The 16,776-nt window shown below is 43.8% G+C and overlaps 1 protein-coding gene across 1 annotated transcript; it reads right to left on the bottom strand.

Annotated features, from left to right (window-relative positions):
* Positions 1-14,006: 14,006 nt before the first annotated feature.
* On the bottom strand, positions 14,007-16,104 carry LOC131415063 (collagen alpha-1(I) chain-like). The gene is made up of 2 exons (XM_058556512.1): positions 15,849-16,104; positions 14,007-15,025 (listed from the first exon to the last, which is right to left on the bottom strand). Exons 1-2 carry the CDS (start codon positions 16,102-16,104, stop codon positions 14,007-14,009), a joined length of 1,275 nt encoding a protein of 424 aa, XP_058412495.1.
* Between the last annotated feature and the right edge of the window lie 672 nt (positions 16,105-16,776).

The following is a 16,776-nucleotide window of genomic DNA, read 5'->3' as shown; positions in this document are numbered from 1 at the left end:
GACCCTTTAGCCCTACAAATTTTAGCATGTATCACCTAAGAAAAAGGACATTTTCCTATACAACGACAGTATAATTCTTGTATTTGGACAATTTAATATTAATATACAGTCCATATTTTAAATTCCTCAAATTGTCTCAATAATGTCCTTTATACCTATTTTCTTTTTTTCTGATCAAAAATCTAATGAAGAATCAAGGATTGCACTTAGTTGACATGTCTTTTTAGTCTCCTTTAATCTACAACAGTGCCCCAAACTTTTTTGTCTTTTATGACATTGACATTTTTAAAGAATCCAAGCCATTCCTTTGTAGAATGTCCAATAGAGGCCCAAAATATACTAGATTTGTAGCATGGTTTCTGATATTTGGTCTAAATGCTCACGTGGCAGTTTACAATTAACTGAAATGGATAGTGACCCAGACTGTTGCAGTTCAAAGTGTCCCAAACCAGTTCTGTGGGGTGTGAAGGATATTTTGTTAAAGGGACTTGAAACTGCTTTATAAAAAAGTGAAAACAGGTTTGTTTGCTGCAGGACTTTTCAAGAACCTTTGTAAGCAAATAGACATTATGAATCTTTAAGAGGGTTTAAGAGGGTTTCCCAAACTTAATTGATCATAGAACCCTTTTTTTGAGGACTGTATTAGTTATCTTTTGCTGAATAACAAATTACCCAAAACTTACAGACTTAAAGCAACAAGCATTTATTATCTCATACAGCTTCTGAGACTCAGGAATCAGGAAGTGGCTTAGCTATGTGGTTCTGGGTCAGAGTCTCTCCTCAGACTTTAGTATAAAGATGTTGGCTGAGGCTGCAGTCATATGAAGGCTTGACCGGGCCTGAAAGATCTGCTTTAAAGATGGCGCACTCACATGGCTGTTGTTGGCAGGAGGCCTCAGTTCCTCACCTATGGACCTCTCCACAGGGCTGCTGGAATACACTCATGTCATGGCAGCTGGTTTCCCCTAGAGTGAACAGTCTACAAGAGAGCAAGGAAAAGGCTGTAATGTCTTTTATCACCTAGTCTCAGAAGTCACACACCCTCCTATCTACCAATGAGTCACTAAATCCACCCCACTCTCAAGAGAGTGAATTAGGTTACATCCTTTTTTTTAAGCTCCAAATTTTGAAGGGAGTAATGTCAAAGAATTTGCAGGTATATTTTAAAATCACTATAAAGACCGTATCGGGGGTCCAGATTTCTTCATAATACACTTTAGAAAACCTGAGTTATAATGTTGAAAGTCAGGGTGAGAAGGTAGAAGATGTGGGTTTGAGGTTTGCCTCATTTATTAATTGTGTCAACTTGGGCTTGTCTCTTAAGTTTTTCAGCTTGAATTTTTACATAAGTAAAATGAAGATGATAATACTGTCTATCTTTGCAATATCTTAGGATTATGAAGATAAAATGAACCAATGTACATTAAAAATGCTTAAATAATTATGATGTACTACACAGATGTTAACTCTTATTAAAATCATTGGCCAGCATATGACCTGTCAAATTACTGAACACTATATGTCTGAGTTTTCATTTTCAAAAAATTCCTTTTCCTATCTTCCAGGAGAATGTCACACCCATAGATGTGCTTAAAAATGCTTTTGATAAGCCTTATAACAACTCCATAGGAATTATAACCTGACATATGTCTTCTTATGCAATTGCCTCTTTGCTAGACATATAGAGCTTTGTCTCTGCAGGCTACTGAGGTACCTGCCAAATGAATTGTTGTTGTTGTTTTTAAAGACCTTTATGTATTTCCACAGTTTCCCTAAATCATAAGGAGGCTGCTTTTCCCCTATGTCTCATAAGCTGACTCCAAAGCAGTTCCTAAAGAGCAGTTCAAAAATGTTTTAAGCAATGGCAGCCTCATCAGAATAAGTACAGAGTCTCCTATGGTGACCACATGGCAGGACAAAGGTTTGGATGCATGAGTCTTAATGGGGTATGCTTGTCCAAGATTAGTCTCCTTACTTTATAGTCATATCTCATTACTAAATGAACCACACAGACCAGACATAAAGAAAATGTCGCTGCCAGCCAACTGCAGTTTTTAAATCCAAAGAACTTAGAATACTTATAGGCATAATCTTGTTAATCTTCATAATACTGTAAGGTAAGTCAAAGTATCATCACTCTTAAAGGAAAGTGGGGCCAATCTTGGGTTTATTTTGAGTCTCTGTGTTTTTCTAATACCTTGCTCTGTGCAACTATTATTTGAATATTGAACATGGTTTGGTCCTGGTACATTAAAAAAAAAAAAAAGAACATAGACATTATGGCTGAATTAAGACCAGGGTTCTTAACTCAGAAAGAGCTATTGGTCAATACATTAATTAAGGCAACAAGTTTATACCCTGTTGTCAGCTGTAATTGTTTATTGCCTAACTAAACCCTTCGTAATTTATTATAGTCATTAGTGTCTGTTAGCCAGGAAGCACGTGCTTGAATTTTACAAGAGTATGGTGAGCAGTGTTCTGTCTCTGAGCTGGGACCTGCCTCACTTGATCTTCTCACCTCCCACTTAACACAGGCCCCAGCCTTACTTAAGAAATGATTAGCCTTCACTGTAGAATCATAAACAGTCACAGGTCCTTCTATTTTGCCCCTCAGCAATCAAAGCTCTAAAATGAGAGGATAGGATTAGATAATCTCTAAATTATCTTGTCTATCTAAAATTCTCAGTTAATGATTATCTGCTTTGATACAGAGATTAAGGCAACAATGACCGAAATAAATACTTCAAATCAGAGTATTGGAGACAATCAGAGTTATTTGCATGTTTTCATAATTACCTCCAATCAGTTCAAGGGTCAATAACAGGATCCAAGAGAGTGAAAGTCCTCTGGCCACCTCAGTATTGGCTTTCAGAGGGGAGAGGGGAGAGGAGCGGGGCAGGGAGAGCCAGAGAACTCTTGCTGTGTGGTTCAGCAACACGTGTTTGGGGCAGCAGGAAGTAGCCAGGGACCTAGACATCACTGAGGAAATAGGCTGTTAAGGAGAATTGCTAAACCAGTAGGGGCAGATCCAAGCTTTGTAGAGCCTAAAGGTTACTCAATCATAGAGGCCTTCTTTAGGAAAAGGAATTCAAAATTGGGTATGAAAATGCATATTTATTCAGAAGTGAATTCAGTTGGAAGTGAATATTTATTTGAATGCTCACAGCCTCTACGACACCATCCAAAACAGGGAAAGTGCCATGGAGGAAATTTGGAAAGATACTGTGCTCTTAACCAATCATGTTTGAAATATCTTACTCTTATAAATTTTACAAAAACCTATGGCCATGCTCCTGACCCCCGCCTAGGGTCCTGGAAAGGGTCTGTGAAAGTGAGGAATCCAGAAGCCTGAGCTTCATTAGTTTCCCCTTCCATCCACCATGATAAACATGAAGCAGGTCTAGAATATTCCAGTAGATGGTTCAATTGGAAGTTCATTTAACTAAAAAAACAAATGAAGCCATTAAGAAATGAGGTAGATCTCTGCAAATAATCATGAAAATTCTAGAATATATTGTTAGGTGAAAACATAAGGAATGGAATAGTATAGCATGATCCCATTTATGTAAAAAAACAAATAAACCAACTCTGAAGCATGGTGTGTTTTGTATGTATATATGTATACGTGATATACATTTGAGAAATTCTTAACAGTGGTTACAGTTGGAGAGTCTATGGGATTGTGGAGTATTACTTTAAATTTGCATAACAAATATCAAGTGTTACCCGTAGGCTTCCTCATTAAGAATCGCACATCCCTACATCATCTCTATTTCAAGCATCCGGTTCTCACACCATCATTTGCCACCATTCCAATTCACTTCCTCTCGAGTTTTAACTGCAACTCTTTGGACCCATGAGGATCTACAATCAAGCATCCCACCTTCGATGTCCTCGGTCCCTTCATATCCCCACTTCCATCTTTATCCAGCTTGAGTTCCATGTCCATTATTATAACCACTCTTTTGCATACACGTTAACCGCCTGGCTACTTCTCACTTTGTCATACTCACTTGGTAAACTCCATCCCTGCTTGAATCCAGCTCTCCTCCTACTCTGCCGCTGTCACTGGAGAGCTGAATGTGGCTGGAGAAAAACCACACAACTCATGCTGCCTGGTCTCATTTTAAATTCCTCACCTAACCTCAGGGGGGCTTTCAGCACTGCCCCTGAATCCTACTGCATTTTCCCTAGTCCAGTCCCTCTCCCACACTCCTTGGTGGCTGTCTCATCAAACCTCCATACCTCCTCCACCATCCTCACTCTTAGTTTATGACTGTGCTGACGATTTCGTTGAGAAAAAGAAATAATCAGGGAAAAGAAAAAAACCCAAAATACCCACCCTGCACAAACTCCCAGCACTGCATCTACTCACCACCTGTACCCCTGTTCTCAGCCTTCATTCTGTTCCTATCAATGAACGAGGCCTTCCGTCTCAGGCCAGCCCTCTGTTGTGCACTAACCCATCCCTTTTTCATGCTTAAAGACATCCTCGGCCATGAATCTAGAGGCACAGCAAGCACACTGCCTAGGGCCCACCTGACTTTTAGGGGCCCATGAAGATGTTTAAAATCAGAAGAAAAATATGCACTTCTAGGTCAAAGAAAATGTTTAATATATAATGTTAATATATTCATTCTTATACAATGCAGTTCTTGCTCTCTGGGGTCTCTTTTATAAGGCCACTAATCCCGTTCATGAGGGCGCCACCCCCATGACCTAATCACCTCCTAAAGGCCCCACTATCACATTGGGGATTAGGCTTCAACATATGGATTTGAGGGGGCACATACATTCAGTCCACCACATTACCTGAACCTTGTCTCGACTCACCTTCCCTTCTAAGCACCCACTCCTCATCAATTTTTTGCCTTTTTTTCCAACAGCAAAACTTCTTAAGAGATTTGTCTTTATTTACTGCTATCAGTCACTCTCTTCCTATTCTCCTTTGACCTCTGGTCATCATGCCTTCTGCGCCACCAAAGCTGCTTTCCTGATGAGGTCCCAGTGGCCTCCATGAGACTGAATCCAGTAGCCACTTCTCGGTCCTCCTTTTATTCACTGAACAGCAGCATTTTAAATAGTTGATCATTCCTTTCAGTTAAACTACTTTCTTCACTTGGATTCTTTGTAAGGAGACCACATAATTTTTCATCAGAATAAAGACATTTTTGAGAGTGAAAGATGGGCCCTAGTACTCATTACCCTGACACCGATACCAACTTGGACCATCTCAGGCAAACTAGACCGCAGAGTCCCTGTTCTGGGACACCACCTGCCTGGCATTTCTCCTATCTCAGTCTCCTCTGCTGTCCTCTTTACCCCAACCTCTAAATACTGGGCTGCCCTGGGTGTCCTCGGACTTCTTGTTCTTCTCCTTCTCTGGACTCCTTCAGGGCTGTTTTCCAGCTGCTGGACACTGGTATGCTATATTGCTTGATAAAATGTTGACATATTTCCATTCACGTTAGTAGAAAGCTGCTCTCAAACTCTAATGCCTTCTCCCCCACCCCCCACTGCAGCCTCTCTCTGGGACCCCACACCTGCCCATGATCTAGTTTCTAACATGCTAACACCTGGCGCTTAGAACTGCACTCCAGCACCTTCTGAGTGGTTAGTACCATTACCATACTGGTTGTTAAATATTTGAATATCATCCTTGCACTTATTTACGGGGCTTTAAATGAACTCCTACATTTGTATCTCCAGCTCAGACCGAAACATTTCTCCTGAACCCCAAGACTTGTATATCCAGTTGCCTACCCAGTATTTCTACTGGAATACATAAGGGGTATTTCGAACTTAAAATATCCAGATTTTTCCCTCCAATCCTGCTCCTCATACAATCTTCCCCATATCAGGCAATGACAACTCAACCTTTCAGTCACTCTGGCTCCAAGTCCTGCATTGTTTTTTATTTTTTTAACTCCTTTCTTTCACACCCCACATCCAAGCTCTCAGCAGATACTATTGGCTCTACCTTCAAAAAACATATGCCATGTTCCACTACCTCCACCACCGCCACTCGCCACCGTCGTATCTCCCCTCGGCCACTGCAGTAGCTGCTGTTTCCCTGCTTCCACCCTGGCCCTTTCCACTTATTTTCAACTCGGCAGACAGAGTGCTTCTTATAAAACAGAAGACAGCTCAGGTCATGTCCCTGCTGAGAACCCTCTGTGATCACTTTGAATAAAGGCCAAGCCCTCACCACAGCCTCAAGGTCCTGCTCGGGTCCACACCACCCACTCATTACCTCTCACCCCATCTCCTCCTCCTCTCCCGTCCCCCATCCACTCCAGCCACGCTGGCCTCCCTGCTCTCCCCACTAGGCGCGCTCTTGCTTCAGAGCCTTGGTACTTCCTGTCTCTCCCTGGCCTGTTCCTTCCCCATGCTGCACACGGCTGGTGCTTTACCTCCTTCAGGGCATTAACTAGCGGTCACCCTCTCAGTGAAGTCTTCCTTTCACAAATTATAACCCCCACCCATTGCCCTCCCCAGCCTTATTTCTGTCCACAGCACTTATAACTACCTGACACATCGTAGATTTTACTTCTATGTTATTTGTCAGTTTTGTTTCTTGCTGTCTTTGTCTGCTCAGGCTGCCATAACAAAATACTATAGACTAGGTGGCTTCAACAACATAAATTTCTTTCTCATTGTTCTGGAGGCTGGAAGTCTGAGATCAAGGTGCTGGCAAGTAAGTTTCATTCTGAGGCCTCTTCTCTTGGCTTGTAGGCGGCTGCATCTTGCTGTGTGCTCATATGACTTCTTTGTGCCCACGGGGAGAGAGAGAGAGAGAGAGAGAGAACAAGCTCTCTGGTGTCTCTTCTTGTAAGGGCACTAATCCCATCATGAGGGTCCCCCTCATGACCTCATCTAATCCTAATTACTTTCCAAAGGCCCCACCTCCAAATACTATCACACTGGGGGTTGGGGCTTCAACATATGAATTTGAGGGGGGACACAATTCTGCCCTTAGTACTTGCTGTACCCCCAGGACCTAGAAGAGTGCCTGGTACAGCATGGGTACTCAGGAATTAATTGTTACATGAATTCATAATTAGAAAAAAATGTCAATTATTTACTGATATTTTAATTTCTCAAAAAATTTACCACTATTAAATTGTACTCACTATTAATTAACAGACTATAGGAAAAGTCTCCAAAAACAGAGCAACTGGTTTTTCACAGCCCTGTTCTGGAACATTCATATAGAATGAGTAAAATGACGATTTTGCATATTCTGCGGAAGTGTATATACTAAAAGATACATTGTACAGATTGACACCTTAGGGCCAGAGAGAAGTCTAAAGCACTGAGGCCAGGGGTACAGTGCTCCAAGCCAGTCACGTAGTCAAGTCAGTCTACACCAGGCTTTGGTCACACCGCTGAATTCACTATAACATGTGGCTATAGAGCTCTTGCTGGCAAACCTGTCTCTCTCAAATAACATTGAAAATTGAACTCAGGAAAAGCAAGAAATCAGGCCCCCTGTTCTTTAGGGAAGATTGGAAATAGAAGACAGTTACAAATGACCAGGAGCCATGGAGATGCCGCAAGGGTTTCCAACTCATCCTTTCCTTCTCTTGTGACACTCAGACTAGTTCTCCTCAGGAAATACACTCATTGGCACAGTGGATCATGAAACCCCTTCTTCTGTCATCTAAATACTCTTGTGTAGACACGGACCTATCTTTATTCTGTTCACTTAAGAACAGTTTAATTTACCAAGTTAATCAGGAAAATACAATCATTAAAACCAAAGAGGCATTAATAATTCTAGTGGGTGTTTTCTAGTGTTTTTGAACGTTAGCCTCTGAGGAGTCTCTTTAGCATGCCCACACACAAACAGATACTCATATTATAATCCCCTGGACATCTTTGTAACCCTGTGTCTGAACATTACTCACTTCTTGGCCTTTCCAGGGAAACCTCCAGAGACCATCACTTCTTATTTGCGAAGAGATGGGAGCTGCCAATCACTGCCCTCCCTGCTGCAGAGATACCCAGAGTCACCTCAAACTTGGTCTCCTGTTAGAAAAGAGCTCAATTCAGTAAGTCGCTCAGCATGGTTGTAACCACATAGGATATAAAGATGTAAGGAACTTAATTTTACATACAATTCTTATGTAATTTATTTAGGGCAGAGATGTTCAAAATTTCCCTCTCCTTACCCAAAATAAACAAAAAAAAAATGTTTTGAGTTAGGCTTTTTTTGTATTTTCATTTTGCAATAATTTTTCCTCTCTTTTTACCAGTAGTTAGGAAATGGGGTGGGGGGTGTTAATGCAATTATTATGAAAAGGATATACATTTTAATCATTAATCACCAAACTGGTAGGGGAAGGTAGAGGTGGGAAATGAAGCAGACATGTCTTATCTAAGAAAACTTAATTGGAAGAAATGGGTGTTGTTTTGAATCATGATGCCTCTTGTTGCTTAATTATTATACAGCTATTTTTATTAATACATTTTCATCTCACTTCCCATTTGAACAGTGCTAGTTTAGAATTATGAATTCATAGCATCTTTTTGCTTAGGAAGAGTGGTTTCATAATCAAGTGTGAGGATCTACAATAGAAAAGAACTTATTTGATCCTCAGTTTTCTCATCTGCCTTGCATATAAACTCACAAATGTTTGGATAAATGGCTACAGAATTTATAAATGTTTGTTCAAGGCTATTAGCATAGATGCTAATAATGAATCCAATGAACTCACAGTAAAATAAATTATGTAAAATGACAAGAGAAGTCAATGATACTTTTTGTCACTGCATTGATGCTTTCTTCACTGATTTAGGAGTCAGAGTAGAAAATGTTTGGTAGCTACAGTAGGATCAGAACTTACTTTACTGATCAAATACAAAAAAACACCAAATGGACAAATATTTGAGAAAGTGGTTTTGGGGTATCTAATTGAGAGAATTCTATTCTGTGAGTGATTCCAAGAAACAATTTGGATATTGGATATTTCTTTAATTCATTTCAAGGAATATTTCTTTTTTTTTTTTTTTTTTTTACTATTTTATTGAGGTTATAATGGTTTATAACATTGTGTAATTGCAGGTATACATTATTATTTATCAGTTTCTATATAGACTGCATCGTGCTCACCACCAATAGTCTAATTTTTATCTGTCACCATACGTATGCGCCCCTTTACCCCTTTCACCCATCCCCCAACCCCCTTCCTCTCTGGTAACCACTAATCTGTTCTCTTTATCCATGTGTTTGTTTATCTTTCACATATGAGTGAAATCATGCCTTGTTTGTCTTTCTCTGTCTGGCTCATTTCACTTAACACAATACCCTCAAGGTCCATCCATGTTGTTGCAAATGGGACGATTTTGTCTCTTTTTATGGCTGCGTAGTATTCCATTGTATATATATACCACAACTTCTTTATCCATTCATCTGTTGATGGGCACTTGGGTTGCTTCCATGTCTTGACTATTGTGAATAATGCTGCGATGAACTTAGGGGTGCATAAGTCTCCTTGTATTGTTGATTTCAAGTTCTTTGGATAAATACCCAGTAGTGGGATATTTCTTTTGATTGATAATTGTATGACTGACATCAGAAGCACATATTGGAACTGCTCTGCAGGTCCAGGTGCAGGTTTCACATCCAGGACCTTATCTGATCCTCACAACGCCTCCCTAGCGGTAGACAGGGCAGTTGGCGTGCACCTGTTTCACCAAGCAGTTAACCAAAACTGGAAAGAGCTCAGCACGGCCGAGGTCACTGAGCTGATAAATGGGGAGTCAGAATTTGAATCCAAATCGTCTGGCTCCAGATAATTCCAATCTATTGTGTTGCCTTTCCTATGCTAAGCGAATATGATTGTAAGGATGACACTGCTGAGGTGATTCAAAGAAAGACAGTTTATCTGGGGGCTTAAATTACTCAGATAACTGACTGGATATTTTTGGTTGCTTTGCCAGTTGAGACATGACCTGAGTGTCACCGATGAAAAAAACATAAAAACTGAACTTCTGAAAATGCCCCTTACTGGGGGCGTCAACATTTGTGCTCTATTTCTCAAATCTGTAATCTAAGAAATGTTTCTTGAGACAAGAGTTCCCAAAATGATTTTTGTTAGAGAATATAATCATTCCTCAGAAATACAGACTTTATTAATTCTTCATCTCTTACTATATTTCACATTATTTTCCTCAGGACTGAAGAATCTAAAGTTCTAGAATCGCCTCCCTAGTGACGTACAAGGTATAGTTTAACGATGTTAAGTATATTCAACTGTACCTACTATATCACAGGCTTTCTTCCTCATTAATTACCTGAAGTGAGTATATGAACATTGCTAATATATCTAAATAAATAAACATATAAGACAGTTACAGTATTATTATATTAAATGCTAGGTGAACCCTTCTAGAAAGGCAGATCTCTCATCATATGAGATCAGTTTGTTAATGACAGACCATTTTTCACGGATGTGGACTATAGGTATACATATATTTGTGCTGCACAGGTGCTATTAAATATCTATCAATTATTTCTTGAATTGTGCATAAATATACACAAGTTCCTTATTCACTAAAGTAAAATGTGTTAATCTGCCATGGAAAATTTATCCACGCAAAGCTCTTACTTCAAGTGGCTGGTTTTGGCATACTCTCATGGTCTCGGAAGGTATAGAAAGTACTTGCCCGCTTGTAAGCTTCCAGCAACAGGAAATTCTGCCACAAGTACAACCAGAGATGCGGGATAGAACACAGCTCCTCTGCAGGTCTGGGAGGCCATTGCCTGGCCAGAGGCTGACATGTAGTGGGTGGTGGAGAAATATTTGTTGAATAAATGAATGAATGACCCACGCACTAGTTTGGAGGCCTTATCTGTTCTATTGCTCCATTAATTGTCTCTACCCCTCAATAACTTGTATTGTCATCAGTGGGGAAAGTCTGGGGACTCCCTCCCCTAATAAATGTCAAAAGCGTGTATGTAATTATAATTTAGGCGAAAGCATTAATTCTAACTGAAACAGAGCAAATAGAGGAGTGTGACGGACAAAGGAACTGAAGCTGGTGAGAGCTCACCAAATGACAGACAGAGGCTGGACCAGTGGTGAGCTAGAACTGGAAGCCCCTGGACCAGTGGATGTTTATGCCGGTTGCTCCGTTCAGTTTAGAACAATTCAACAGACACTTATGATCCCTCAGGCACTGGACACGGTGTTAGGTGCTGGGACTACAAGGGCTCTGGAATTTAGGAAACAGGGTATACTTATATTTAAACACTATTTTAGTTACATTCTCACATAATATGCTCAGTATGTTATTCTTCAACCTCCAGAAAACTTTTTAGGCTAAGCACCTCTACATTTAAAGTGATGGAGTAATCTGAAAAAAAGTATAATAAATACACTATGTATTTCTCTGTTTCCAGACTTTTTGGACATTCTGTACTACATAACTAATGGACCTATTGCTTTAAACCTACTAAGCATATTATTTCAAAATGTAAATAATATTCTACTTAAAGATAAGTTAATCCTATGTTCCCTAACTTTTCAGATACACTAAACAAAGTTTATATAGACAGATTCCCAAGGAACTCCAGTCTAACAGAAGGAAAGGGATATGGAAAAAAATCATTGCACAGACTAAGAGCCAGAATAGAGAATATATAAGGAACAGAAGTGGCCTTCGACGTGAGCAAGGGATTATTGCTTTTAGGGGATGCAGCAGAGGAGCAGGAAAGAATTCACAGGTGTGGCGCTGTCTGAGCAGAGTTTGGGCAATAAATAGGCATTTACCAAGATGACAAGGGGGCACGGAATTCCAGGGAGAGGATGGGCATGACCCAAGATCACAAAGGCAGCAGCCAGCGCTGTGTGTTCAGAGGACTACAGCTAGTTCCGTGTTGCTCAAAGTTTCAATGAGACGCCGAGTTGTGGGCGGGGAGAAGTAATCAGGGGCTATATCATGTAATATTTTGGTTGCCTTGTTCACAAGTCCAATTTTATTCCCTAGAGTTGATGAGGAATCAGTAAATGATTTTATATAAGCAAACGATCTGGTCAGTTGCTGAGAAAAGGCAGCGGTCCCCAGGGTTCTCACACAGCCTCTCAACATCTCTGTGATTCGAGAGTAGGTTAAAAAGAAAAATATTAAAAAAAAAAAAAAAAAGAAATAGAAGTTGAGATGTTATAAGCAAGCTAAGTCTATTTGCTTAATGACAGTGTATGACTATCCATGCTCAGTGCTTGAGGCTGAGGATGGAGGAAAAGTGGCCTAGTTATTTCTTTTTTGTACTAACTCTTTCACTCTCTAAAACAAAAGTAGAAATTGTTCTAGAATAATTCATCATACTCTCTTCATTTATTTCCTTCTCCTTTTCCCTACTTCTCAAATATCAACAGTGGGGCAGGCATGGGTGCATGGGAAGAGGAGTAGTGGAGAAATAGTTGCCTTAGATGGGCCGTCCATTTTGCTGCTCGTCCACTGTAAGCCTTCACTACAGCAATGGCAGTTATGGGTAGCATGGAAACCAAAACCCAGGGATCACTGGCAGGTCTTATTTTAGGCACTTGTTCTATCCTTTTCTGCCATAAAACCTCTCTGGCTTTTTTTCCCCCTTTTTTCTTTTTAATATTTGTGTTCTTACCAGTTAACATTAGCAGAAATAAAATAATTGGGTTTCACTCGGCTTCTCTCTCCCTTTGGGAGAGAAACTACAACAGTCAAATATCCAGAAGGCAAGCAATTAGAAGAGGAAGCTAAGGATAATCAAGATTTGACTGTACATTTATTATAATTGCTGAATTATTTACATTCTTTGACTTCTCCTGGACTGAGCCGATGTGGTTTGGATGGTAGAAAGGACTTTCCACAAGGAACCAGGAGGTAGCTGGCTCTCTGGATCTCATTCTGCAATGAACTGCACGTCTTTGGACAAATCACTTCTTTGGGTGTGCTTTCTGATCAGGAAGATGAGGGAGTGTGATTACATTAATGCTTCTCAAGTTCTGCTTTGCATTACATTCACCTGAAGTGGTTCTGAAATATGCAGCTCCCCAGATCTGCCTGGAGTTTACAGTGTCGTGGTTGAGCCTGTGGACTCTGTATCAGACTGTCCGGGTTTAAGCCCCTGCTATGCCACTTACTAACTGGGTGACCTTGAGCAAGTTATTTCAGGTCTGCAATATCTCATTTTTCTCACCTGAAAAGGAGGGATAACAATATCTACTTCATATGGACCCTGGAAGGGTAAAATGATATAATGCTTTTAAAACAAGTATATCGCCTGTCTCATGCTAAGCATTCAACAGATGTCATATATCATCATTTGTATAGCCCACAGCATGTATGTATGTATCGTGTGTGTGTGGGGGGGGGACAGGTGCTCCATAAATATCTGTTGAATAAATAACAGAAGTATAACTGTTTTTTTTTAGCAACTTTTTTTTTTTTGCCTTCAGATCTGAAATTCTTTATTAGACCAAGAATTACTTCCCCAAGAAAGGTAAAGACGGTTTGAAGGAGCTGTTTAAGTGCTGTGCTCAATCTTTGCCCTATGCTTACTCGTAGACTGAGAGCCTCAGGATAATTAAAAAATAATTAAATGACAGAAGTCCCACTAGGTGGGTGAGCTTAGAGAGGCAGAGAATGAGTCTCAGGGACTCCGCTGCCCCGATCCAGCCGGCCACTATATAATACAATACAATATAATACACTCTCACCCAGGTGTGCATCTCCATTTTATCTCACAAGATGCCGGGAAATTCTCCAAGTCACTGTCATGACAACTGATTTTGAATCACAAAAAAAGCAATATTCCATTTTCCGTGTTGTTGACCGAGCAGAAAACAGGACAGCGTAACTTTTAAAAAGCTTGAAAATCAGGGCTATCAAAAGCAGAGAGCGAACTTCTACCCCCATTAACCCACCGATCCCAGCAGTCCGCGCACGCTGAACCGTGTGTTTTTTCGGTGGCGGTGGTGGTCCCTCGCCAGATACTCAGCTTGTGATTTCCCCCGGTGTTTTCAGTGAGAGGCGTTACCCGTTCGGTAGGGGCAGGGAGGAAATCGCCTCGGAATCTCTGGAGGTGGCCTCCTAGAAGGATCGCCGGGAGGGGAGGAGCCCTGGTCGTCCTGGAAGGAAAGCATGGCCCCATCCGGGAAGTCACGGCTGGCCGGGAGGCTGGGGTTGGCGCCTGGGTCCTGGAGGTGGCAGACGCAGGAGCGGCCAGCCCCAGAGCCGGGCCTGCGCGGCCGGAGGGGCTCCGAGTGTGCGAGTGGCAGACGCCCCGCCGGGCAGACACGCGTGGGCACGGCCTCGCCCCACCAGGCGCGGGGACGCGGCCGAACCTGACCAGCGGCCATCCGTGCCTGGGCGCGCCGCGGCCGCCGGGGCTCGGCTCCGCTCCGACGGGCGCCGCCGGGGCCGGGAGCCCTGGGCCTCGCCGGGCGCGGCCGCCCCTCCCCTCCGGAGCCCGCGCTTCCGCCTGCGCCCCGGCGGCGGCCGTGGCCGTGGCCGTGCCGCGCCTTCCGCCTGCGCCCGGCAGCCGCCGCCCCCGCGCGCCGCGCCCGCAGGCCGCGGGGAGGGGGCGCGGGGCCCGCGGCCGTCCCGGAGCCCCTCCTGGAGCCGCAGGCGGGGAGGGGGCGGCCAGCCCGCGTTTCACTCCCGCCGGGGACGGGCCACTCGGCACCTGCGGCCGCCCGGGAGCGGGGACTTGGCGGGGCCGTGGCCCCGGCGAGCTGGGAGGGAGAACGGAGCCAGGGGCGCCTCCCTTCTCTCCCACACTCGCGGCGACCCTGGAGGGCCCGACCCCCACCGGGGGCAGGCGGGACCCTCGGAGGGGACCAACTGGATCCCGGATCTCCTGCCGCCACCGGCAGATTGGGGGCGCCAGCACTAGCGCCGTGAGCGTGTCGTGGGACTTGCCCGTTGTCGTCCTGAAGACCCTCCGCCGGGGCGTCTTCCCGCTTCAAGTCCGGTGTGGGAGACGACTCTCCCTCTTCCCCTCCCTCCCCCCACTCACCTTCGTCCCTCTGTCTCTGGCCTGCTTCCCAAAAGGCAAATATGGACGAGATCGAACAAGTTAGGCTACTGCGAAGTGTGTGTGTGGAAGGGGAGTGGTGGTGGGGTGGGAGAAAATAATGAAGACAAAATAAGAAATCTCTGAGCATGTAACAGTCACACACACGTTCTCAGCCCGCTAGCAGTCTCGGCCACGTCCCAGGGGAGGCAAATTTTCCATGTCCAGTCCTAGGAGAAAATTTCACATGTACGGCATCCGTGGCAGCCGCGGCTATCCGAGAGCTTTCTTTTCAGTATTTATTTTACTTTTCTGAAGCATATTCATATCCCCACCAAAGGGATCGGAGAAGTAACACGCTGTTGGGAGGCCATTCCTGGACACAGCTGAGGCGGCTTCTCAGGGAGCGTGGCCTTTGTCACCTCTGCAGCAGAGGTCACTGGACTCTGCTCAAAGTGTAGTATGAGGGGACAGGTGCTTCACGGGCCTGGGAAAACACCACGCTGTGCTCTCAGGAACGTCCCCACCCCGACTGAGGGCGAACGCTTTTCATAAGGATGAGGTGGACTGGCGAATAGGAGGGTGGAAAACACAAGCTGAACCTGGCGTGCGTCTGGACCTCCCCCAACCCCGGCCCCTCCCCAGGCTTCACCTACCCCGCGCCCGCTTCCTCCTCACAGTCCAACATCCTCTCCTTCCCCTGCGGCCACCTGCGTTACAGCGCTCAGGGTGCGCGGAAAACAGGCTCTCAGAGCCCTCTGGCTACTGCGTCGTCATGGAATATTCTTTTATTCAAGAGGCCTCTTCTAGTCGATTCTAACCGGGTTCGGGTTATTGTTCGCCTCACCACCGATAGGGGGCAGCAGATGCCCTGCGATGCCCCGGCGACGTGCAGGAAGAGCCGCCTGCCGTCGCTGGGAATCCGGCTTAATGGAACGTTTAGGGTAGAAGGCAGGACCTACCGCCGCTGCGACCTCCGCAGCAGCTCCCGGGCCTCGCGCCTCGGAGCCTGGGCGCCTCCTGGGGATCCTGGGGGCTCCCCTGTGCAAGGGGTGGGCGAAGCCATTTGTGCACCAATCGGTGCCTGTGAACTTAGTGAGCATCCACCATAAATAAATAAAGGCAGATATATGCAAATGTTATGATCAATAAAACATACAGGTATTTGAAAGTGTTACAGAATCGATTGAAGCTTTTGATCGTTTTGTAGTTTTCTTAATCAACAGAGAATTTAAAAGTACGGCTATCACAGTCTGGATGGTGGCGGTGGTGGGGTCTGTTAAATTATTTTGAATGTTAAAACGGCGTCTCTCTTTAGAAGAGGTTGAGAACCACCATGACCCAGAGTCATCAGATCACTGTGGTAACGATTCCGAGGCATCTAGGAAGGGAAACTGGCAGGACTGGCCCGGCCCGCCGGGATGTGTGTCTGCGGGCGCCGACGTCTGCGGCGAGCGCGGAGCTGGGGCGGCTCGGATTGGTCCAGCCCCATCCAGAGAGAATGTCCAGATTCACCAGGGGCCGGATTTTCCTGAAAACCTCCCTCACTTTGTAGCCCCGGCGCTTGAGTTTTCACAATTGTCAAGGACGCATTATAAATCTTCTCCAAAGACTTATTTCCTCAGAAATGAGAATTTTTAAAATCTATATTAAAAATACACTTGTGAAGTAGTAATTGTTCTTTTTTGAAGTAAAGAAAAATCCGAAAATGTAAAAAATTAGAGACCAGCTATTAGAGTTATGTCTAAATAGCTTTTAACAAGTGATAGCTTCTA

The sequence above is a fragment of the Diceros bicornis genome, chromosome 15 (assembly GCF_020826845.1).
Source record: "Diceros bicornis minor isolate mBicDic1 chromosome 15, mDicBic1.mat.cur, whole genome shotgun sequence".
In the NCBI taxonomy this organism is placed as follows: domain Eukaryota; kingdom Metazoa; phylum Chordata; class Mammalia; order Perissodactyla; family Rhinocerotidae; genus Diceros; species Diceros bicornis.
Note: the sequence above shows the minus strand (reverse complement) of the source record. Positions and strands in the feature narration are given on the sequence as shown.